Source organism: Manacus candei, unplaced genomic scaffold (genome assembly GCF_025592945.1).
Source record: "Manacus candei isolate 608988 ecotype Guabito, Panama unplaced genomic scaffold, ASM2559294v1 h1tg000008l, whole genome shotgun sequence".
NCBI lineage: Eukaryota > Metazoa > Chordata > Aves > Passeriformes > Pipridae > Manacus > Manacus candei.
The window spans coordinates 17,783,714-17,810,003 of record NW_026138056.1 but is presented as its reverse complement, the minus strand read 5'-3'; the positions used below and the strand labels follow the sequence as shown (position 1 = coordinate 17,810,003).

Below are 26,290 nucleotides of genomic sequence, written 5' to 3'. Positions count from 1 at the left end.
GATGCAATTAAAACATTTGACTAAGGATTTCTACATATAGAAACCGTGGATTTTTACTCATTGAAGAAGAAAAACTTTCCTTAGTGAAGATCTATTTCATAAGTTATTGAAATGGGCATTAACAATATAAAGAAAATATCATAAGGAAAGAAAAAATGTTATTCTTTGTGCCTTTCAGAATCATAACTTATGCCTCTATAGCCTATCTTTGTGAAACCTCAGAAGAAAATATTGCACCTGGATTATTTACCCATTTGATTTAAAGAGTGTCTTGTTTCATCTATATTTTATTTAGTATAGCTGGTTTTTGGTTTTCTTTAGTTGTTTTGTTTGTTGTTGGTTTCCTTTTTTCCAGAGAATGAATTTGAAGGTTTTCTGTTAAACCAGTCAAGGCATCTTGGGCTGAGTGACGAATTTGGTCCTTTGGAATCTGCACATATTTTCACCTGGAAACACACAAAGGTGGGATAATTTATTCACAAAAATTAATTTGAATAGAATACTATGTGGTTTCGTGTGTAATGTCTTATGCACTAAGACTACCTTTCTCACATAACATCTGCTGTTTCAAGAACAGTGGTCTTCAACAGTCAAGTATAGTAATATTGAAAAGATGAAAATGTTTGTAAATATGTAGAAATTCTAATTTTTAAGTTTGCAAATTACACTCTCTTAGCCTTACATACTGTCAGTAACACAACTATCTTTGAATCTATATGACTTCTGGAGGGAGAATATACTTCATAATGCACTGCTTAAATTTAATCTTTGATGGAAAGCTTATTTGTGATTTTTTTTTTAAATATGTAATGTTTATTGTTTGATTTTTTTTAAACCATATATCAGTTGGGTAGGCAAACACTTAAGTGTATTTAAAAAGATCCCAAGGCATCAAAGTATTTTTTTATGAATATTGACACTTTCTTTCTTTTAAAAAATTATATTTAATATATAGTAGCCCGGGAAATAGTGAAAAGACATAGAACTACATCAAAAATAATAATCTGGGGGAAAAAAAGCCTCCAGAAACAAGCCTGTATTGAGATGCATTTCAGTGTAGTTTGCTATATAATTTTTCTCTGAATTTAAAAAAGCTAGCTGTTGCCCCTTGATTTCATAAAGCTGTGACTCTGCCCTCTAAAGCCTTGGTAAAGAAGACTAATAGAAATACTTGGCACACGTTGATTACCTAAGGGAATAATAGAACTATTTGCTGTAGTCGTTTGGCAAAAGGACATAAACATATGGCTTTGGTTTATATTCAGCACTGCCAGTTGTGCAAAGTTGCATGGATGAAGTATACAACAGCAGTGACAACTCAGAAATCAGAAGCGAGAATCAAAATAAATCATCCTCCTTACAAAGCTATTCAAGCTTGCCTCTGATTTAAGGCTTATTTTATCACTGCGTGTTTTCAAGTAGTGGCTTCAACATAAAAAAATCTACTTCTCAAAAATGTCTTCACCATTAAATCACACTATAAAATGCCAAATTGTTGATGATTTATGTGTGTTATAAACATGCTTTAAAGTCTTCATTTAGTAGATGTACTTATTTTAATTCCTGAAAAATTAATACAGCTGAACCAATTATTTCCATGTCATTCAACTTTTTCCTGGAGGAATCAGGCATACCACTGGGCAAACTAAAGCAAAATATTCAATTCAAATTTTCTTTCCAGCCATGAATATGTTATTAAAAAAAAAAAAAAGAAAAAAGAAGAGCAAGAAACTTTAACCACACTGAAAACAATGTTCCTAAAAATTTTGTCTTTGGATTTTGGGTTATTTTTACTGCCAGTAATCAAAATTTCCAAGCTTTGTCTAGAAGTTACTATATGTCTTCTTTGCATTTCTTTCTCTTACCGTACTTCTCACTGTCAATCTGTAATTAATACTTCATATTAAACAAATTAACGTAGACTAAGAGAAAGATGCAGTCAGCACACATATACACCAATAGCCAAACAGTGATCTGTACTTCTGGGCAGTCTATAGGAAATCTTGGTTTCAGATTTATTAATATTTTTCTTTATGAAATTATTCTCTTTTCATGCACTAGAATCTTAAATGAGTTATTGAAAAGAAACATTAAAGTATGAGTACCAAAACCACTGAAAAGCTTGCTCTGAGTATATTATTTATTGTAGGGAGAAGAACACAGAATGTCATGTCTCTGTGGAGCACAGTACAGCACAGTCCTGTTTGTAGTGTTTAGCAGTGTCTGACTTCAAATTTGAAGTTTGTGGCTTGTATATGAGACTTGAGAATGGATTTATGTGCTTTAAAAATCATCAGGGTTTGTTTTTTTTCTGGCTGAGTTCACTAGGCTAGTGACAGTGGGCTAGAGACTTTTGTCTCTATACAAACTTCAGTAGTTCGCAAATTAAGATAGTAGAGAAAAACTATTCTTTTTCCAAACTTCTCAAAATCAGATAAAGTTTGTCTTAGAGAAATTGTTTGCCAGATTTTGTTTTGAAAATCAGACGTAACTTCTAGTTGGAAAATCACAATGCAATGTTAAAGCTTATACTCTAGATAGTGATTTCTTTTCCTCTAGCTAGTTATGCGAAAGGAAACAGATCGACACTTCAGTAGTGTGAAACCCATCCCAGGAAAGTCAGGTTTATGTGAAGATTACAATGGAAATTACAAAGTGCATAGTTCTTACATTAGCTCTTTCCAGGAGATGCATTTCACTTTTACCTACATCAGCAACACTGGCTTCCCTGTGTCATAGTTTATTTCACTGTAGTGTGCTGTAAACTATCTTACCAAGATAGTAGTATCAAATTAGTTTCTGAAATCCAAATTTAAAAATGTGCAAATAAACTGAAATAGTTACTACTATTATTATTATTATTATTGTCATTATTGTAATTTATTGCCCATGCCCTTTTTCAGCTGTTAGTCATTTTCTTGTATCCTATTATAACATCAGTACATGCACATGTGCAGAGACAGACTCTAGGCAGACAAAAAACCAAACTCAGAGCCAAATCCTGATTCTCTCACTCAGGGAAGTATTTCCAGGTGGTGCTCTCGAGTCCGTTATCTACAGTGGGATGGTACAAACAGAAGAAGTAACATTTAGTTTTTGCAGCCAGGAACTCTGAATTAGTTTGCTCACAAAGTACGATTGCTGCTATTCCACCAGTAAGTTAATAGAGAGAAACGCAAATACCCTGTAGGAGTCAAATAACAAATTACTACAGTTTCAGCCAGCAGAATTTGTGGTACTGTGACTCCAATCAGTTTTCTGTGATCTAGTTATTGACTTCCTCTTAAGTCTCAACCAATATTGACGGAAAAGTAGAGGGAGGATCAGACTGAAATTCACAAAGTCAGACAGAGAGCATTCATAAACCTAGGGAGATTTGTTGAACATGGTTTCAGAAAATAATTCAACAACCACATCCTCAGTAAATTCTGAGATCACAGAAATAGAGTGTAACTGAAGCAGTATTTATTTCTTAGCCTACTTCCTTAACTATTTGGAATGGCATGGCTGCTACCTCTATATCATTGTGTTTCTCATTGTCTATCTCCCACTAATTCCTTTAGAGTCCATTAGCTAGCTTCAAGTAATTTTGAAAGGAAAATGTTTAGATGAGTTTTAAATCCATCAAATCAGAGAATCTAGGTATAAGACACAAAGATTAAGTGGACTTAATTCCACTATTCACTTGCCATTATTTTTGTGGAGCTTGCCCTTAAAAAATATGGGACTATAACTCCCAGTAAAATTTTCCTGGCAAATACTTTATTATTCCTATGGTCTTGATGGCTAAAAAAATTAGTAGTGAAACACTGTGTGAGGATTTTGTGCAGACATTTTATTTACCTCTTATGGATTCTTCTCTCAAGACAACAAACATATCTAGTGGGAGGGAGAGCTGAGATCCCCCAGCTTTGACAGCAAGAAGCACCTTTCAGTATCCATCCAACCTTTACAGCAAATAACAGTAACAATATATGTCTCAACACCTTCATAACAATTACTTCTAAAAATTGGATAGAATTTCTCAGAATTTCATTCTTGTGTTGTTACATGGGTGATTTGAAAGTTTGAATGCTTCTTGCTGACCATCCTTGGCTGTAATTTGAAGTAAAATTATTGCTATGTAGATAAAAAATGGAAATTAAATACTTCATTCACTTTTTATCAGTATCAGGTAATCTCTGAAAGAATTACCAAACCCCAAAGATGTTGTATTTAAATTTTGAGCAAGAGAGTTCCTTTTGATGACACAATTAAGAGACTTCATTTTTATTAAGTTACTTTTGTGTATTTTTCAAGTTAATGTATGGAACTTTTTTTGTAAGTTAAAGTGGTTTTTATGCAACACAGACATGATGATTATTTTGATGTATGTATGCATCAGAATAAAGTGTCCTATAAATTTTATGTTTGAGTTGATAAAAACATCTCTCATACTTTGAAACTTTTACAAGGAAAGAAAATTAATTGAAAAATCACCTGCATTGATTTTATCATTGTTTTTCACTCTTTGTATGTCTTTTAAATATTCATCACAATGCAACCTGCTGTTTAGACCAAAGTAACTGCTGTTCAGTAGAAGCAGTGGACACTTTTTGTTTCATAATTAAAAGAGCAGCAGTGTGATTGGTGTGGTATTTATTATGAAATGATGACAAAGGAGTACCAGTGGTTTTAATAGTTTTAGCTTACCGGAGCTGTTGTTAATTTTGTCTGTAGAGTTGCAGGTGAAATAATGCACAGTGGATAAATAGTCTATATTGGTTTAACTGAACATAATATATAGTGTGTTCTGGAGTTGTTTGTCTCAATAGACTATAGTAATCAAAAGTAATGAACCTATTATGTGCAGGACCTTGGAGAGCATAGAATGGCAGTAAAAGTGTGGCACATAAAAGGTTTATTAAAGGAAATTAAAGTCCATCATTGCCACACCTGCTCCCCTATTATAAGTCTATGGCAGGTCAGTGCCTTCAATCACAACTCAGCATCAGAGAACAGAGCCATGTTTCCCATTACCATTGCAGTCACATTGTGAAAACTCGTTCTCCATGTTTTGAGGATAGTAACAAGTAAAGACTGCCATCAGCCCTACTACATAAACACAAGACCCTCATGTTCCTTCCCTGCTAATGATCAATATCAGATGTAAATTTAAACAGAGAAAAGATATCACTGTCTGGCTTTGATGATTTCCATCAATTTATACTTTCATTTCAGATATCATTAACGTGTGTTCTAGAATTAGATTTCTTTGAGTCCATGAATACCCTTTTGAAATGGTTGTGTTCTCTCCTGCTAATAGGTATTTTGATTCCAATAGCTGTTTATAATGTTCAAACATATATAAAAACAAACAAAAAAAAGACTTCAGGAAATTAGAAAAAATACTTTTTATTCCCTAGAAAGGCTGACTTTACTCTTTTTGTTTCTCAGGTCAATTTTGTCATATTCTGTAATGTTCTTTCTAGTAAGACCTTCAAAACATCTCAGTTATTTGAGTCATATAAAGCTAAAAATAAAGCATACTCAAATCTCCAAACTCTATAAATGGAAAAAGGCACAAACAGATCTTCTTGCATCTTCCCTCAGTTCAGTTCACCTGATCCTCAGAAAGCAAGAGTGAAATAACAGACAGGATCTTCTGTTGACATTGATATTTATCTTGGAGCCTTTTGCAGGGATGCCAGAAAACTTCTGGTATCCACATCTACCTGTCACCCAACACAGATTTATAAATCATATGCTGGTGTCTGCAAATGGATCTGCAGAGGTTCATGGGAGTTGCTTTGTCTAGAGTATACTTGATCACTGCCGTTATACAAACAGGGAAACTGAGATTCAAAGCGAAGACAGGTAGTAAGATTCCCTCAGAGACTGAATAAAAAGAATTCCAGAGTTCCTAATATTTTGCCTAGACAAACATTCCTGATTTGAGAGTCTTCCTTACATAAAAATTAAGTGTTACTTATAGAAAGAAGAGTTTGCCTCCCTGGACATGATCAAAATTGCACTGTTGTACAATCTGCTATATGTCACTGCAGTTCTCCACACCATAACATGAAATCTTAATCCCTTTGAATTTCAGGGGTTTGCAATAAAATCCATGGATTGAAAGCCTGCCCCTACAATTATGTGTCTGGGACACATCCAAGACCAGAAGGTGCATATTTCCAGTGCTGGTTTAGATGTAGCCAAAAGTGTCGTGAGAACAGCTGATCTTGAAAGGACTCTTATTTCAGTTAGAAATCTTATGACAACAGCTGAGTTGGGGAGGGGGGGGCATCTGAGCTTTTAAATTTTAGGGGGTTTTGGGTTTTAGTTTTAATTCGGTTTTTCTTTTTTTAATGTGAAATACAAGCCTGGGCACTACATTCTCACAAAAACTCATATAAATCCATAACTCACTGTCTCTAAGCAAAACTTAAAGAAGTAGTTGATTAAGTGGTGAGGTATTTCAAAGCTGTACATGTGTAATTATGCACTGTCAAGCAAGAAGCTTTCACATTTTAAGGATGAAGTTGTCAGAAATGCAGGTTCCAACACAGCTATATAGCTGTGCCTCAGTTACAACAAAAATGTAGAGTTCCTGTAGGCACTGCTGCTTTCTGGGACCTTTTCTTTCAGGAGGTGGATGCTGAAAGCAGCACTCATGAAGCATTACTCTTTTTAACCTTATGCCTTCAGCTAGCACCTGTAGACCTTGTCATTAAACCTTACAGAGTCACTCATAGCCATCACTTTATTAAACAAATCTGTATCATTAAAGGTCTCTCCTAGGTATTTACTAGATATTCACAGATGGCTTTTTGTCTCTTTGACAAGATTAATAAGGCATGATTATTCTTTTTTCTATTACTGTCTAGCCTTTGGAAATGTAAAAAAAAAAAAAATAAAAATGGAGTATCTTTTTTTCTCAATGGCAAAAGGTATGAATTAAAGACCCTGTGTTAATATTACAGATGGATGCAGATGGGGAAAATAAAAAGCTGCGCACACGCTCAAAAGGAACCAAGGGTGAGTTAGCAAGCATGCTCCACGACCCTGTGCCCAGAACACCATGAAATATGATAGTTCCTGTGCACAGTCCCTAATGTGCAGTAAGAGAGTGTGTAGCTTCCTTAAGGCTGCTTTTTTAATCAAGGCAGGACACAGACTAGTGGCATTAAGAGGCATGATGTTATGAGCTATGGTTTAAAGAAAAGCCAAAAAAACCTACCGTATGCTATTTTCTTTGAGTTATTTTTCAAAGAAAATAAGGGCTATGCTTTTTATTATGCAAAATAAAGATTCTCCATAGGGAGTAGAACTAGACAATATTGAATGGATGATTCCAAAGTAATGTACCAAAACTTTGTCTCAGCCACCTGAATGTTTTTCTGTCTATTACCGTTAATTATCTGTAAATCAGCTACATAAATGGTCCAGAAGTATATTTACTTTAATCAAAAGGTGCAGGTGTATGTTGCAGAGGAGAATTTTGTGCTTTTTTTTAAGCACTGGTGCTCATGTTTCATTTGCAAAGTTATGGCATAGTGTTGTTTCCCAGAAATTCCTCTCTTTTTGTAAGGAACAGATGGAAATGCAGTACTGAGAGATAAACAGGCCCTTAATGATCTCTACATCTGGAAAACATGATTGACTAGCAATACAATCCTTCCAGTAAAATAACTTTTTATTTTAATTCATACCACTTTTTGTGACTCTTGATAACAAGTGAAAAATGGATATACTTAAAAATAAAGGTCTAAGTTTTGCCTGCCCTGTGAAAATTTTTGCTTATGACTATTTTCAGAGGTGCAAAGTACTCATCCTTCATTCTGATTTTAATGAGATTTCTATACGCTCAGCATTGTGCAAAACAGACTACGTCAATTCATTGTCACAACTCAGTAGTTCTGGATTTTTAATATTGTGCCTTTAAGTTATAGTCAGAATGAAAAATTAAAGTCTAGTTTGCTTCTCTATTTTCAAATGATCAAAAACATTAAAAGTGTTAGACTTTACTTAGGAAGAGACAGAGAAAGAAGGCTGAATACCACAGACTGACTTCAGACAAGAGGGGATAAATAGAGAAAAAACATTCTAAAAAACATAATCACTGTCATATCAAAACTTCTGTAATATTCTCTGAAATTAATATAAAATTCACGTATATTTCAAAAGCACTAAACCCGAGGGAATAACTCACTGAATAGGGAAGTTATTCACACCTCAGCTTTAGTGTATGTCTTCTCAGTTGGTCAGGCTTAACAAAAATTGATTGTATTTACCCTTTCACTCAAAAAGCTAATAACACAATTTTAAAACTCATGGATTTTCTCTCTATATATTTTACACTCATGTACACACAAGTATAGCAATTAATATGTAAGAATATTTTTCCAGAAATGGAAACAAGAGAAGTTGCCTCTGCAATATGAGTAGTTCTTAGAGACACCTGTTGGCCTTGTCAATAGGCTGTATATCACTTTGTGGATAGGTATTTGTAAGCACCAGCCTTTGGCATTCCAAAATTGAATTTATATTCTGAAAAAGCAGAGATTTGTCTTTCTGTGTTCAGTAAAAGGGTCTCTTCTTTTACTTTTATTTTTTTATTATTATTTTCCTTATTGTTCCACTGAACACCATACTCCAGGTTTTATGCATTCTAAAATAACTGTGAGAATTATATGTTCAGTTAACATTTGTCACTAGTAGCTACAATCCTGTGGTTAGCATGAAATAACCACCTGTGTTTTGATAGCCACTCCTCTGTCATTACAGATAGGCAGGTGCAAGGTTGCAGAAAGCACAAGCCTGGAAGTGTAAACTAATTAATTCTTTCCTGCTTTTATTAACAGTTCAAGTGGACTCTATAGCTCAAGAGCTCAGGTAAGAACTCATGTTTATTTTTTCAGTTTTATGTTCTGATTATATTGATAAATATAATTTATATATTGCTATAAAATGAAGAATCCAGTAAATGATGTATTATGTAATGATTTAGCACAGACCTGAAAAAGGGTACTTGATGCAGATACACTTTTTAGATATACCAAAAATTAAAGCAAAATGTTAGAGATAACTATACAAGCATAATCAAAAGTAACTGGAAGTGGGCAGAATTCAGGTATGCTGTCTTTACTTTCAGCCTGTATCAGGGATACAACAAAAGAATTTCTGGTTGATCTTCAGATCTTTAGTCTTCCTTTTCCTGTAATATGTGTTATAGTATCTCAATATCTGAATACTCTAAGAGATGCTAACACATTTTGCCAAATGGCTTTTAAAAAAAATGAGCTGTAAACTACTGTAAATTCTACATGCATTAATGGCTCATTCTTCCTTAAGTTTTTGTTGAGGTTTCATAGTGTTTGGAAGTAGCAGATTTGCAAATTTGCACAATGTATTGTAGTACCTTCCAAACCGTAAACTACACAAGGATATTCCAGATCACAAATATTCTAATAAAATTTCAACATTACTACCTTAATCTACCAATGTGTGCCTCAAATCCTAACAACTGATCCTAGAATTTAGAACAAACTCGGGAAAGACTGACAGATTATTCAGTAACAAATCTCCAAGAAAACAAGTATTTACAGGTAGCTGCAAATTCCTAGAGCTATTAATCAAAATTACAATTCACTACAGCTGCAATATAAATACTGAAAACATTTTTGCAGAAAGTTCTTCAGAGTTTTTTTTTTAAATTAACTTATTTTCCCTACACTCACTTTTCATCACATGCTACTGAGCTGCTTGTTTAATCACAGCAAGCATCCAAAATATGTGCTTGTGGGTTCATCCATCTCGGGAACAGAAACATCATCATGTGATTTATTTGATCAACCAAAATGCCACTACCTCTTAAGATAGGACATGAAACATTTACAGGAAGTTATTTTGCAGTCAAGACACACAATATTTTAAGGTTTTGTTTTATAATAAAACTGAGGAAATTATAAGCTTCTTATAGATATTCCATGAACAGAAGTGTAGGCTAACTTTTTGGATAAATTATTCATGGTGAGTCACTCATTCAGCTCTACTCTGAATCTCATTTTTCTGTATGGCTTCAGTTTCCTGAGATTTAGCGCTTCTCCTTTTTCCTCTCTGCATCCCTAATTTATACACCAGAAGGATGTATTAATCCGAAGAGGCAGCCGTCCAAAAATGAGGATGGTCCATGTGTTCCTAAGAGAAAAATGTTTGAAAAATAGAGGATGTACAAGTTTCTGCAACATCAGGGAAGCTGTAATTTATGTATTATCAATTGCTACAGCTTTTCCCAAGCAACTTTGTTTTTCCCTGTGAAACACATGCTGTCTTAGCAATTACTCTGTCAGAGATGTGGACTACCTCCATAAGGAAACATACATTGGTTTAAAATAGTGAACTAAACAGCATATAAAGGCGTTGTCCAGTCCTTAACTTGGTATTTCTAATTTCTACAGTACCAAATTCCTCATGGGGTATCTCTGCAGTCAAGGGATTTTACTAGCATACCAGTCAGGTGATCAACTTCTATGAATCTAATTGTCCATGAAAAAGTAGAGGGAGAGAGGCGGGGGCTGCCTTTTGGAAACATAGCTGATGGACTGCATTCCTATTAGTCATATCCATACTAGTGTGGAAAAACCATTAAACATTCCTCAAGAATTAAAGAGTGAAATAGTCTGTTATGTTCCCTGGATACAGATATTGAAACCACTGTGTTTTCTGACCAAGGTTCTAAATGCTGTGTTGGCTGAGAAATTTAAATCCATGCTTAATTAATTTCCCCTTTTCCCCTGGCTTATCCTATCTGACAAAGCACTTTTGCACTCCTTATTGAGTTTCTGTTACGAAGTGCCTTGGGATACTTCTACATAAAAGGCACTACATAAGCTTACATGCTCATATTGTATTATTATTAATTTCAGAACATTGATTGGTTCTAGAGCATTTGTTAGCCTTTTCTTATTCTGTAACTTATGTTTCACAAAAGTAGAGAATGAAATAAAAAGCAAAACAAAGAGTTTCAATCACTGATTAAATTCAATAATGCATGAAAATTTCTCTCTTCTAAATTTCAGGCATTGAAATCTTGCTTAAAAGAATTAAATGCCAAAAAAGTCTCTTGGTTTCAAGAAAGCCAAGATTTCACCAAGAAAACTGGCTAATGTTGTTGTTATCATCCACCTTCTTCTGAGAAATAGGACCACCTTTCTGCATAAAAAGTATATTTTTAGAAAAACATTACCTTAAGGGGCAATCTGGGTTTTGGGGTTTTGGTTTGTTTGTTCTTTGTTTGTTTGTTTTTATTGCTTAATAAAATAACTAAAAATTTTCTTGCACTGCAGTGCAAGGAGGACAGTACTTTTCTTCCAGATACTGACCACTTATACACAACTATTTATGTGTCATAGTTGCACTGATTTCATCTAATTATATGTCTTAAGGAATCCCAGCTTTCAATATTATAAAAATAATTTTTTCATGCATGAGTACTGCTAACACTGCTGTGTTATTTGTTCAGATTTATTAGGGTTATTTTACTGTATCTACTGCATACCCTGTAATGTTGAAGCATAATATGCTAAATGTCCTTCAAAACAGAACTCTTTCTTCTTGAAGTCTTAGTTATTTACTTATTAAGAAGATGGTTCTATTTTTTATTTAGGAAAGTAGTGCTGTGGTGATTTCATTGGTAGTTAAACTACATTAAGCAAAGATGAGCCTTTTTATCACAAGCTAAACATAGCAAACAACAATATGTGGTAGAAGCAAGTGCTGGAGCCAGGAGATCTCTGTCCCATACATTCAAGTTTGAAGCTGACACCTTTTGGGCATAGAAGCTCCATTGTATCCATCTTCTGCAAGAAGCAGAATGAAGAGGTCTTCTCTTAGATGATTTAGTCATGGACCACTGAAAGGACCAGGACCTTCAGCTGTGTTCAGGATTAGAATGGAAACTAAAGGAAAGTGAAGAATATTGGAGTGATGTATTCTCATTACTGTGTTTTATTTAACAGATGGGATACAGTACAATGAACCATCTGTAGGTTATGAAGTGGCATCTGGGTCAGACCAAGGAAGAGCAAACTGGATTGATCCAAGCACAGCATTGCAAAAGCATAGATTGGTTTGGCTAAGTCCATATCTGAATAGAAAGGGTATCGTTTCTGAGTTAGATACAGGTGAAAACAAGTGTTTCTGGCTTCTGTCACTAATGATTAATGAAGACTTCCTACTGGTGTTTCAAGTTGTGGAGAGTAGCCCTGCTCTTTAGTGGGAATAGTTGCACATCCCCTTACTCTTTGAAGCATTTCATCACTTCTTCAAAAGTAAGGACAGTCACTTTTTTTATCTAGAACTATTGTTCCAGGTGGTGTGAGAGATTTTAGGTATTCAGAGAAGAACTGTTCGGTGTGAGTGTATAGAGTTATGAGTATCTGCTTTGGCAGAGAGGAAAGTAATAGAGCAGAGCTGTCTGGATGTCTCCTTGTTAGAAGGAGTAAGTGAATACTTCACCCTTTCCTTGCTGTCTATTGATTAGGAAGGTGAGAAGCCAGCAAAGCTACCCTGCAAGCAAAGGTACTGAAGCATTTCAGAAGGTCTGTGTTACTAAAATGTATTCCTTAACTTTACCTGTAATGTTTTAAGAGATATGTCAATATATGTGACAGTATACAAGTATGACAGCCTACTAAAAAACATTTTTCTAAGTGAAGTGGTTATTCCTTACTCTACAGTGTTGAATATTTTGCTGTTTTTCTTTCAGAACTAGTAAATTATCTGGTTGCAATTATATCTGAACTCTGTTTCAGACAGTAGTGGAAGGGAGGTAGAGAGTTTGGTAGATAGAAGATAATTTGGCCACTCAGGAAAAGTTCATGGCATGAAAGAATGTGTATGCCTAGCTGCATTTAGAAAGGAATGATTCATTGTTAACTCTTTTTCTGAGCTTCATAAAGCAAGCAGATTTTTAAGTACTTGTATGAAAAGGAAGCAGTAGCATGGCAGATGACTGGAGAAGGAGGTGAAAGTGATACTTAGATGATAGAAGAAGTGGGCACATGAAACAAAATCACATGAAAAGACTCAAAGATATTCCTCAGTAAGAGCAGAGATTATGGTTGATTTGTGTAGCTATCATCTTCATAGTACTCTTCATAGAACTGCCTAGAAGAGAGACAGAGACTGAAAGAGCTGTTCCTAGCCCGTACCTGGAAAAACTGTCAGGTTTGTCCTTTGTTCTTGGCTTCTGTTTCCACAGGAGTTGGTCATAGACTGATTTTCTGAAAACTGCTGTGGTAAAGCACATTTGTCATAATCCTGAATAAGCACATTTGGAATAGAAACTGAGGTGGACTCTTGCATTTCCCGTTATCTCATCTGTCTCCCACTGACAGAGAGTGTGGGACCCTCTTAATGTGCTTTGCTGAAACAAGTTTTGTCTCTGAACTCAAATAGACTTAGTAGTAAATGTTAAATGAAGATGGTCAATATTTATAGCTACTGCCAGACATATTTGAGCTTCACAAAAAAATATTTTTTTTTTTTTTTGCAATTGAAGATTTAGTGTTGATGGCACACATTCCCATCTCTCCTTCTCGGTGTTCCCCATGATGGTAACTGGCCGGGGCAGAGTTGTGCCACTTTGGCATTTAAATACTTCTCCATGACACGTTAGATTAGGCATTTCACCTGAGTCAAAGATCTGTATCATGCTGTTTCTACTGAAAATTGATCTTCAATTAAACAATGGGCATTAATCTTAAGAGTACCTATTCTCAAGGTCTCTTAAAAGGATGAGTTAAGAGTATCTACTGCTTGCTCTTTAGCTTGGAAAAGGAACTTCCTCCCTTCCCTAGCCATTGTGGAAATGGAAATGGTTATGGGGCTTTGAAAATATTAACCCATGCCTCTTACTCTATGGTTTCTGGTATAAGCAAGTCTGTCATATTGTCATGAATCACACTTTCTTAAATTCCCATTAAATCTTGTTCATTTACTATTCTTTTCTGACAATGCTGTTAAGTTTCTGAGAAACTTTTTCTGGTGTGCTAGTCATTATTACTTTCCTCAAAGAGTCTGCTAAAATCTGTTTTTTGCTAAGGAAAAGTGATTTTGTAGTTGATGTTCAATAAAAAACATTGAACATTCAAGCATAAACAAACACCGAACAATCACTATGCCTTTCTTTGAATGTAAGGTAACAAGAACCTCCACACTGTTTCAAGAAATGATAACATATATTTTGGATGACCGCAAATAACGGCTTTTAACATTTTGCAGGTTACCCTGAGGTTGACAGAGTATTTTCCTATGTTTTAAAGTAGAACAAGCCACAGTATTATTTAGGTATTTAGTGAACTGTTCTGAATAACCACTAAGATGTTTGAAATAAGAACTGTATCTCATAATCCTTCTGAAACAACTGAGGTTGGAGTTGTTAATTATGATGCATAATTTGCTTGTTTCCTGTACATGTTCAGACCTTTTGATCTATGTACTGTGACCTCTACCTTTTCTTCCTGGATTTATTTAGAACATTTAAAGGTTGTGTTTCGTGTACAGATTTCCATTTTAGTTTAGCTTTAGAGGATACTTCATGTACATTTGCTTAATAGGTGACTTTTATACCTCTATTCAACAAGTGCACTAGATACATTTCTAGCATGTCGTAGGCCTCTTTTGATGTTCATTTCTAGCAACCACCAGCAGTCTCAGTGTCTCTTTTCTCTTTGCTATTACATTTGATTGTGGTTTTACATTTTTTCTACTTAAAGACTCCATTTAATATTAAAAAAATTATTATTATTTCATTTCAATATATGTTTTTCTGTAAGAATTTTATACCATATGTCAAATCCACATCACTCTATTGTGGCTGCCAGACCGACAGATATTTATTTTCAGTTTCTTTCTACCTGAGAGCTTGTTGCAACCTAGAATATTCCTTGCCTTGAACTAAAATTTTTATGTTATTGAATATATTACAGGAGTCTAGTCTTCCCCATCACAACTTCTGTGTTTATCAGCACTCAGTAAATATTATCCTCCCAACCCTACACAGAAATTTAGAGTTGCATATGCCCTCATGCCTTCTGCTGCATGACAGAATGCATCAGAACATTATAGCCCCAAATGGTTGTTTCCTCTTATGGCAGACCTTTTCTCTGTAGATGACCGCAAGCCATATAGAGATGGAAACGCCAACCAGTAACTTCTGCCTCATATATATCAATCATGAGTTAAATATTATGGCTGGCTGAATTGCTGCATCTGACTGATGTTAAGGGTGGATTCAGCCAAGCAAAAGCAAGCTGAAACAGACTGTGTACAGCCTGGAGATAGCAAAGAAAGGAAAAGAATGTAGCCATGGGACCCCCTGCTACATTAAAGGGAGGTACTGCTTCCTGACAATGGACTGTTTACAGTCCTATTGTCTGTTGTCAAAAAAGCCCCACAAAGCTTATCTTCTTTATGTCTTCTTTAACCAGACTGTAGTTACCAATATGCTTTTTATTTAAGCAGTTACTGGCGTTAGCAGGCTGACCACTCATGTGCAAGGCTTTCTGGATGCAAAGGTTGTGTGGATGATCTGTAGATTTGCCTAGAAACTTAATCCATTCTAAGCCAAATTCTTGGCTTGGGTCCCACTGGAATTTATTGACCTACTGAACCTGGACAGATTGAGTGAGTAAATGAAAAAGAGGCTAGGGAGGCTGGATTTGGCCCAGATCTTAAGCATTCATTCATATTAGTGAGTTTAAGAACTTGAGCTTCACACAATAAAAGGTAAACTTCCTCTAAACTGACTCTTGTTAAAAATAACTTACCTGATAGAAAAGGGTCCAACTATGCAACTTTAACCATGTAGAGTTCTTAATTTATGAGCTATATAATGACACTGGGAAGAAGTCATCCTCTTCATTAACATAGCATTTCAATTTGAGAGTTTATATGCATTATTTTTTATGTGATCTGGATATCCTTATGATCCTACAAGTTTGTAAACTGAAAACAAGAAAATCAGAGAAGTTGAATCTCTGCTGTCCTCCTCTCAGTTGTCTTTCCTTTAGGGAGAATCCTGTTAAAAATAGTAACCTAGAGTTTTTTTAAAAAAATAATAAAATATGCTTAAAAAAAAAAAAAAGCCATTTCATGGCCCTATTGCAGCCTGAAATTTTTGTCCTGGACCCTCAGGCATCACAGAGACATGAGCTTGAGGCATGGTATATTTCACCATAACTGCATGCCTTTTCCTATATTATTGCTGACTTACCATTGCTCCACTCTTTTACGTGCTTCTTTGCATTTGTTCAATCATTTCACAGTCCAGTTGTTCTTTTTGGTCAGGGGGCCTATAACATTTAGTTTAGTGTCTGAAACACCTCCAAGCTCAGTACATAATGATTCAACACCATTACCCATTTCTCTCCAGTCTCTTCTTACGGGGTCTAATAGATCCTCTTTCACAAACAAGGCTATGACAGATCCTTTCTTATATGTCTTTTTCAAAGAAAATATATCTTTTAATATCTTGCTTCAGCCAGTTTTCAGGTATGTTATCATATTTTCTCCACATTGTTATCTGTCCAATTCTGTTCCTTTTTCCCTAGATAAACCTTTCATTTTTGAATATAGAAGACAATTTAATACCCTCAAGTTACTATTCTTATTTTGCTCTATATTAGTGTTCATAAATATGAATTTCCCTTTTATATTTTTCCCATCTATACCTCATATGCATTCCTTTTTTCTTGCTCCAGCACTGGACTGAACTTCTCAAAACTCTGGCATTTTAGAAAACAGAGCATTGCCTGTGTATGGCAGTAAACTTCTCTAGTTGGAGAAGGTCCTTTAACCGTAGAGGCACAGGAAAAGCCTCTGTCCCTTTCACAGATACAACTTGGAAGCCAAGTGTATGAGTTTGTTGTAAAGGGACATGAATTTTTTGTGTTGTGTGTGATGTCTAAAAATGAGAATCAATCAGATTTTCTTTAATTATCTTTGAAGTAAGTCCTGATAGTTCCAAGCTTCATTACAGTCAATTCTCTGTGTCTAAATGAAGAGCAATTTTTTTTCAACACATTTATATTGCTTTAAGTTCTTACCATTTTAATCCTTCAAAATGGAAGGAAACTATTTTTACCTGATGAATTCTTTCACAAATGTATTTTTCAGGAATTCCCAGCTGGAGTTCTTTTCCGGACTGTTTTTCACCTCCTAGTCTGAATCAGTGAAATAAAACACACTCAGTCATGGAGTCCAAATATTATAAATTATCTAAAAGTACTGTGGCTTAGTTTACTTTATAACATAGAAAAAATCATTAATGTCAATAGCTCTGACCCCAGATTAGCAATCAGGACAAATACATTTTTAACTTCTTGTAAGGGAAAAGAACACAGTGGTCCTTCCCAGGACTAGCCTCCAAAATTTAATTTGTAAAAACTCGTACCAGAGTTCTGTTAACAAATGTCCTTCTTTAATATTTTCACATAAAGCCATATGTTTTCATTTGCATAATTTTGAATGTATTTTAATAATTATAATTACTTAAAATAATTATGAAGAAAACTTTTTTCTGATTTAACTCAGACTGACAACAAATTGTAGCTCAACCCTTGATTACAATTTTCTCAGTTGCAGTCTTACTCCTTGAAGTTCTTCAGCTAGTGTGTGTTGCCACCTATAACTTGCAAAGCAAGATGTTGCTTCTGGACATGCAATATTCCCACACCTGACAAATCACGCATCTTACTTTTACTTTTCCTAAGTAGGTAAAATGGTGATTTCTTTTATCCCAGCATGTTCTACTATTCAGGGATAAATTCATGGACTTGTAAAACATCTGTAAGCATAGTTTCATATCCCACTGAGTAGAAGAATGTTTGGAAATGGTGAGTGCATTGCAGGATGGAACATCAGAATACAGTGCTGTCGAAATCCTAATGTATTAATTAACATATTAATCCATACTGCAGACAAGATAGAAAGTTTGTAAAGGATCCTTCTGAGATTGAGGGTAGCGGGGTACAGAATTGGGTTGAAGTCATTACAGCCTTTTCTTGAACTGCCATTCTCACTGATGAAAAGTATCTCATTGAGTATCTTTCTTAAAAAAAAAAAAAGGATTGATCAAAAAAGTCCTTCTTTAGTACACAAGTAATTTTCTTTATGTGCTTTGTGAGAACTTGTTTAGTTCTGCATCCAGACCCTATATGGATTTTAGAATGGAATAGAGTAAACAGAAATACTGTTTAGCTGTCGTTTTTTTCAAGGACATAAACCTTGTAAATTTTATATTCTAGTATCCATGATCCTAAGTGATGCCATTTACTTTCTTCCTTGTAGAAAACATTCTTTTCTCTCTACATATATATATATAAAATCTATGACTAATTCATGTGTCTTAAAGTCACTTCTATCTAGTTTTCTGAATGTAAGATTTGGGTTTGTTAGATTTTGTGAATTCTTTCATATTCAGTAAATAATTTCATGGCATTGGAAAAATCATCTTAGTCCCTGGCAGCTGAAATGTTCTTGCAGACCTAATGTTGTGAATTTTCAGTCTTTCTGTGGAGAGTTCAACTTCTAGCTATGATGAGACTGTTAATACCAGCTTTCTGTCTGTTATCCCTTTTAGAGCAACTTGAGTGAGAACACGATCAATCTCACTTTCTCTGAGCTACAAAATTTACATACACTCTTCACAAATAATGAGAGTTCATTAAGAAAAGGGGACATAAATCTGACTGGTTTAACCTGAAGAAAAGTCACAGTCATAGTTACACTCCACCTTCCTCCCCAGCCTCTGTTGTCCACCCGAAGTTACTGTAATTATCAACATCCATTTCGGTTTCAATTGCAGTGATGAGACTACCAACACTCTTTCTTTAGATTCTGACATTCCAGCTCATTTTTTTGAACCTCTGGCATTCATGGTTGATGTAAACAGTATCATCAATGTAACTTGAACTGACACGCAATCCATCTTAGGAGCAGATCATCCCCTTTCTGTATCCAGTGTTAGTAAATTCCCCTGATCATCATTTTATGAGGAACTCAAGATTTTTCTGTGATGTTTGGTGATCAGACATTTCCACAGCTATAGTCTAAACCTTTGGAAGCCATTGTGTTAGAGAGTTAGCCATAAAAGAGTACTAAGATGGGGCGATGTTCAGAATTTCTGTTCCTCTTAGGTACCTCTGATTCAGTATCATATATCATATGATAAAATTCAGTATCATATAATCATATGTTAAAATTCTTAGAATAAAGCCCAACCATGACAGACATTTTTTAGTTACTAGTTCATCTTAGAGTGGCAAGTGTCCCTGAATTTTCAAATGCCAGCTCTTCCCTCCTGTAAGGAAAATGCAGTATTTGACTTCTACAGTGTCCTAGGGCATCTGAAAGTTTGTGAAAAAAACCTGATCAAGGTGAAAAGCGTCTGGTAATATCTTTAATCACAATATGATTAAGGAGTGGTAAAACTAACCTTCTCCTTGTAACTACTATAAAGTTAAATGCTTCTGCACATTAGAAGATGATGTCTCCTTTAATTGCAATTCAATTGTTAGGCAAACAGTCAAAATGCAATTCAGGTTAAGAATTTAAAATTATTTTCTCCACAACTAAAATGTATCACGAATTATTCTCGCATGAAATCACATGAGGAGTGAGATTCTCAGATAGCATTAGACAATAAATGTAAGTGCCTTGATATTCAAAGGCATTCATTTTCTCTCTTGAATCTAAGGAGTGTACACGAGCTGCAGTGTGTTCAGGTTTTATTATTTTACATGGCATCTATTGCAAGCATTAGTAAACACCAGTTTTCAGGCTGAATGTACCCCTGGTTTTACCCACTCTGGCAATTCTTTGCTCTGTTATCATGCTTTACCAACCTGCAGGCTGCTATGAATAAGGAAAAAATCCCCAGAGATCTGGAGGTCTTGCCAGCAGATTGACTGCGACAAATCCTTGCTGGATTTTAACCACCACAAAGTGGTTAAAGGTCGGGTTGAAGGTTTGACAGGCGTATCACTTAAATGAACCAATTACAAAAAAAAAATGACAATTTTTAAGAAAATCTCTGTGTAGTTGGGACTGCTTAAAACCTCTCTCTTATTTCTGAGACATTGCTTTGTTGCGAAGAGCCAATGCACAGTACTGCCTGCATACAACCAGTGTCTACAAGATATGATCTGAGAAGAAATAAAGGAAAGAGAAAGACCCAGTAAATTCCCCCCCAAAGAGGGATTTAGGTATGAAATATATACAAAAGGTTCATCATGGGTGTTTTTTTAGTGCTAATGCATCTGGTCCTAAGTGTCTTAGATTTTAACTTATTGACTCACACTATGATAACTGACACAAGACTGGTTTTGGTAACTGAATCATTGACTAAAAGAAATAATTATAAAAAATTTTCTCATTGTAGATAGTATAAAAAATGATTTGTTATTCATGAAATTTAAGTACAGTTAGATTGGGAAAAAAACCACAAAACATGTATTGGCTTTGGGCTCATAACAAAAAGAGCTTCTCCTATTTTATGAGCCTCAGATTACCAAATAACCTTGACAGCTGAATCAGTGTTCCATGACAACAAGCAGGCCATTGATAAATAGCAACAAAACTATTAGACATTGAATTTAAGAGATGAGTAATAGAGAAACTAAATTATAGGTTTACCATTTGACAAACTACAGCTTGACAAATCTGTGATACCCTACATGTGTGTCTATGTATGAATGCACATAAGAAAAAGAGAAATAGAAACTTTTAAAGGCAAAGGTGAAATTGGCATGACGTGAATGTAACAGAGGCATAAATAGATTCTTTTCATAGTACGTAAATTCCCATAGTCCATTATCAAATCTTTAACAAATCATGTGTAAGTACTTAAAAAAGCTACCACTTGAGAAGTTTTTTTTTCTGGTTTTACTTTCATTTTTAATTTTAAACACTGTAAGAAGGTAGAAAAGGAGAGGAATTGCTGATATATTACTGGTCTTTAAACTGGCTTTTGCAAACTAATATATTCCAGTTAAAGCTCAAAACCAGCAGTTAAAAAGCCACAAGCAAAAAACAAGAGCTGAAAAATCTCTTCCTGGAGTAAGGAGAGCAATTTGAACTTCCTAGGAAACAAGTGACAACTGTATTTTGTCATCTCCCTGTAACTGGAGTGGAAGGTGTCAGGAATGATTTTTACTAGAATTTGAATCTCATGTATTCACTTCTTTTAAAATGATGGAAACTATAGAGATCTGGATGAGAGGCCACGCATGTACAGAAAAAGATACAATAAGGACAAGTTAATGCAGCCCTTGATTTACTGCTGTAAACTGTGGTGGTTACAGCCTGGTGGGATTCTTGTGCTCACATTTCCCAGAACGGATCTGCAGGTGGCAGGTGGCAACAGTGCTCCCACACTGGTCTTGATCGTGGTCTGCTGACATCTGAGTTTATCTTTTCCAGTTGTGGTGAAAAAACCACGTGTTTAATAACTGTCATGCCAGTCCACAGGGTGGGGCTTGTAACAGTATGCTACTAGAAAAAGATTGTACTCAGTGAGAAAGAATATTACAATGACTTTACCAGATTACTATGTTTTCTCTTAACTTGACTGGGTTAGTCAAGTCTTGACAATTGGCAGACAAATTACAGGATAAAGGCTGAAGAACTCCAGGAAGTTCTGTGGCCTGGATTTCACAGGATGGCATAATACATGATCTAATTGGATCTTCTTTTCCAAAAATCTGTTGATTATGCTCATGTAAGAAACAACTGTAGATTTGTCAAAGCGGAATTAAACGCTGGAAACTCATCATGTCCTAAAAAAGCTCACAGTATCTACTGGAGAGAAACTTGGAGCTTGGCAAACAAATAAGAAAGATCAAAAGCAAACCTAGGGAAGGTTTTGGTTGATAAAAACAATTGTGCGTGAAAGGTTTTCAAACTTTTGCCATTTATTTAATTTTCCTGGAACAACGTGCCTGGTTTAGAAAAAAAATATGCGTATTTTTCCACACTACATCCATCTCTGATATCTCTTATATGGGCATTATTTCCAGTGAGATACTGATACCGCTGTGATTCTGATTTTTAATATGATATTCATGTTAATGTCTGTACATAAACAGAGAAATAACATAGAAACTATATTATATTCAACTACGGCATGTGTTTAGCATCCAGTATTCCTGATACCCATAGCATTTTAACTTTCAGAAGATCAAGCATATCCAGTGTTTGAGATGTGTATGGTGGAATTTTAACAGTCCCCCTAAAATGCAGATTTTTTATTTCCATATCCTTTATGTTTGCAATGATGGATGCCAAAAAGATGCTTAGCCAAATTTTTTTTTTTAACAAAAAGCTGAAGTTAGCCATATGCTTTCATCCAAAACAATCAGAACCTGAGCCACTTTAGTGCATATAAGATACCTTGTAAGGATTAATTTATGCTGTTGAGCTTGTAATATGTGTAACCAATAGGAGTTCTCTTCATACATGGCGCCTTTTTTTTTTTTTTTGCAAATCTTGCAGCTAAGTCAGTGAGCCAAATGCAAAATCCAACACCTAAGGGCGTTATGTAGATTTGTAATGCACCCTGGGGGTACATAAGGTCGAGAAACCATTGAGTGGATTACACAGATCCCTATGTGTAGTTTTTTCATCTCTGACAGATATAATATGAGCACTATTATTCATACTACATAAATTTCCTAGTATACTGTGTGTGAGAGAAAAATTAAATCATGCCAAATCACTTCCATGAAAAATTGTTAAGAAAAGAGGGTTGAAGGTTCAGGCCTCTTTAGTGACGCGTCATATGTTGTAACATCTATATGCCATACAGATCAACTGCATGATGACAAAGGCTTGGCTAAATATCTGTAGAAACAAATTAACGTGCAGATCAAGATGTGGGTCTGTTAGGAGATTAAAGAAGTATCCTAAACCTGCTAAAAGTCTTCCTCTTTAAAATCCTGCCATTTCTTCTTATGTCAGTGATCTGAAAGTTAGGCACCTGGACTGAGTAAGACCTTTCCCAGGGAATGGCTCCCCCTCTTTATCATATTGATCTAATTTAAAGTGAGGTGAGTATCCCTTTGTAGGAACCTTTTCCAAGAGCCTATACAGAGTAGAGCTGAGTAGAGCTTAAACCAGGAGTTTATGACTGGAATTAATGAAATGAAACCAATGCTTGGGACTAGAACTGAGAGAGGGACCTGTATTGCAAAACGTTATCAAGGTACAGTGTGTTTCACACAGGTTTTATGCTGTTGAACTCTAAGTGTCTGATTGGATATCCATGTTGATATAAACGAAATGAACCCAAAGGCTCAAGATGTTGTAGTATTACCACAACTGGTGGTATAATTTTCCCCTTAGCTGTTTTTCAGGACTATCAACCCAGACTGCAATTTTGTTCATCCTTGCTCTAAGGCTGTTGGGTTATGGTTTCCTTTGGTTTTGTCTTCTGCCTCATTCCCCTATCTCCAAACAGACTTTAGCAGCAGTGAAAAGAAATGGGACTTGACTGTGCCCTGAATTTTCAGTACATGAGCTAAAATTAAATATTCACTAGATAAAACTTGCTGAAACTGCAAGTGAACTAATATTTTCTCAGTCCTCACTTTTTAACTTAGAACTAAACTAAAGGGTGGTGTTACTTTTTAAACAATTTACCCCTCGCTTCTCCCATTTTTTTCCCTATTGTTGGCAATTGGTAATTGCAGTGCCTACAAATGCTCCATGGCTAAGAAGAGAAAAGCCGAAGACCAGATATCAGGCGTTCCTGTCAACAAAAGGAAGTCCCTGCTAATGAAACCCCGCCACTACAGCCCCAGCTTGGATTGCAAAGAAGAAAATGAAGACAGGACAGAGTTACAGGAAGAGATCAGTGTCGTTAAAAGCAGCTCAACTCAAGGTAGTTGCTTGAACTCCACTTAAACTTGAATTCCACAGGAAGGGATAAGAAATGGTATTTTCAGACAGGATGCAGGACGTGTTTGACTTCTAAGAGAGTTGGAATGGTGCCTTTCTGTCCAGTTTTAACCATCAGACTTCCATTTATTTTGTACAATAACTCCTCCTGGGGTCTAGTAAATGCTTTGTAGGTCACACAGAGAGACAACTACTGCAGCAGGTCAGATATGGAGCAGCACCTGCTTCTCCACTATCTCTGTCAAAGAACAAGCTTAAGCCCACGATTGAGAAAAACACATTTATGAAGAGCAGATTTTCACTGGAATATATAGAACTCCGAGGAAGAAAAAAAAATAAAAAATGCTTAGCAAAATATTGTTGACTTTAACATTTAGCAAAGCAATTTCATCTGTGTGACTACTGTGTGTGTTCTGTTTAACACGATTATTAGACTCAGCACTTTTATACCTGTTATTCCAACTCTGCTAAGCCAAACAAATCCAACAATTTATAGAAACTTCTACAATGTGCATGCTAGAAAATATAGATGAGGAAGGGGAGACAGAAAGATATAGCTACAGTATGCTTTTATTACTCTTCCTTTCTAATATATTTTTCATATATTTGAGTTGAACAAAAAATAAAAACAAAAATATCAAAAAAAAAAATAAAAATTGGTTTCACATATTTGTTTAAGAATATTCTGCCAAAATAGTTAATTAGAAAAGTGAGAAGATATCAGTGGAAGATATCAGGATAGGACCTTAGGAGTCATCTGTAGAAAGCAAATGTCAAGAAAAAAGCAATGTGATCTGGCACTGGGAAATAAGTAATCATAGATAACATGTAAACATATGAAGAATAAACTTAAATGCCACTCAGTTGTTGATTGCTAGGGGAGTTTAAAGGTATTTTATTTTCCCCTCAGATTCTTCTTACCAAATATTTCTGAAGGACAAGGTGGTAGGTAATCTTATCTAGGGTCTCTTCCCCACAAAAGTTTAGACCAGATAGTCTTTCAAGGTCCCTTCCAATCTGGGCTGTTCTATGATTCTAAGATAAACTGAGATTAGTAGTTTATGTATTTATCCATTCTAAACTGAATTTCCTTAAAACAAAATAACTCTCCCCAAATTTTCTATATATGAATACTATAAAACACATAACAGAGGAAGAATGTCTTTCAGATTAAAGAGTCAAATCCTGATTCTACCAAAATCACTGGAAGTCTTTGTAGCACTTCTATACAGCAAAGTTTTCAGTCAGCTGTCACTTGTAAATCTTCTAGGATTCCAAAAATCACTGCGAAAGCCCACACTGTAAAGCTCATCATCAAAGAGAACATTAATTAGCAAGGTGATACACAATGTCTCCCTCTGTTGGGTGACATTGCAAAGGAAAATTCATCAAGAAAAAAGTTTCAAGGCTCTCAGTGCCTCTTCAGCCTTCAAGGAGTGTTTCTATCTCTTGACACCAGAAGGGAATCTGTTGGAGTAAGACTTGGTGCGTTTGGAGGGGAGGATTGTTGTTTGTTTGGAATTTTCTTTTTTAGATATATGAATTCTAGCAAATTTTTATTGTATTGATTCAGCCTGGTTCCTGACTATCCAGAGTTGCCCTCAGTAATATGTTTTTCTTTTCCTTTGTCTGTCCTCTGCACAGCTTGAAGAACTCAATGAAGGGAAAGTACTATGATGGGTGTAAAGGTACACTCTGTGCCATGTACAGATGAACCTAAGTTACTTAACTGATTTTTTTTCAAAAAAAGGGCAAGTGTTAGGCCAGATCCATTGATATAAATGTAGAGGAACTCTATTTGCACCATGCCCTTCAGACAAAACAAAAAAATCCATTTTATTTCAAAAAGATTTATTTGATACCAATATGATATCTCCCAACTGTTTGTGTAAATGATAATACAACCTACTCCCTTTTGCATTAATTTTGCCAGCTACAAAACAAATTTCAGCTAAAGCATACAGTTGGTCTGGCCATGTAGGCTAATTTGTAATCTCTTAGTTTAACAATATTGTTCATTTTATTGTGAACTCATGATTCTTGTCTGTTGATTAGTTAATGCTTCAGTTCATGGATTGATGCAACTGTAAACTAAACTGAGTTTTGATTATTTTTGAAGTAAATTTACAGCCTGTAGATGTAAAAAGCAAAGCTGAGACAGCTGAACCATTAAGACTGATTCAACAACAGATTTTTAAACACAGCGTTTTAAGAATTGCTGATTATTTAAGGAACAAAAATCTGTTATTATTTTTTATCTTTCACACAGAAAAATAACTGAGAAGACCTGTTACCATTAAAATGTTTTCTTTGTTTTGTTTTGAAGGGTGGGATATTTCTATTTAGCTGA

The 26,290-nt window shown here is 35.1% G+C and overlaps 1 protein-coding gene across 6 annotated transcripts in view; it reads left to right on the top strand.

The window, feature by feature from the left end:
• The window catches only part of ST18 (ST18 C2H2C-type zinc finger transcription factor), a 182,684-nt gene that overhangs the window by 108,495 nt on the left and 47,899 nt on the right, over nt 1–26,290 (top strand). For all 6 annotated transcript variants that reach the window (XM_051774222.1, XM_051774229.1, XM_051774264.1 and 3 more), the window contains 4 exons: nt 356–462; nt 6,963–7,017; nt 8,844–8,874; nt 23,733–23,923. In XM_051774222.1, coding sequence (XP_051630182.1) covers nt 356–462; nt 6,963–7,017; nt 8,844–8,874; nt 23,733–23,923 — 384 coding nt within the window. The remainder of the gene's footprint in view (nt 1–355; nt 463–6,962; nt 7,018–8,843; nt 8,875–23,732; nt 23,924–26,290) is intronic.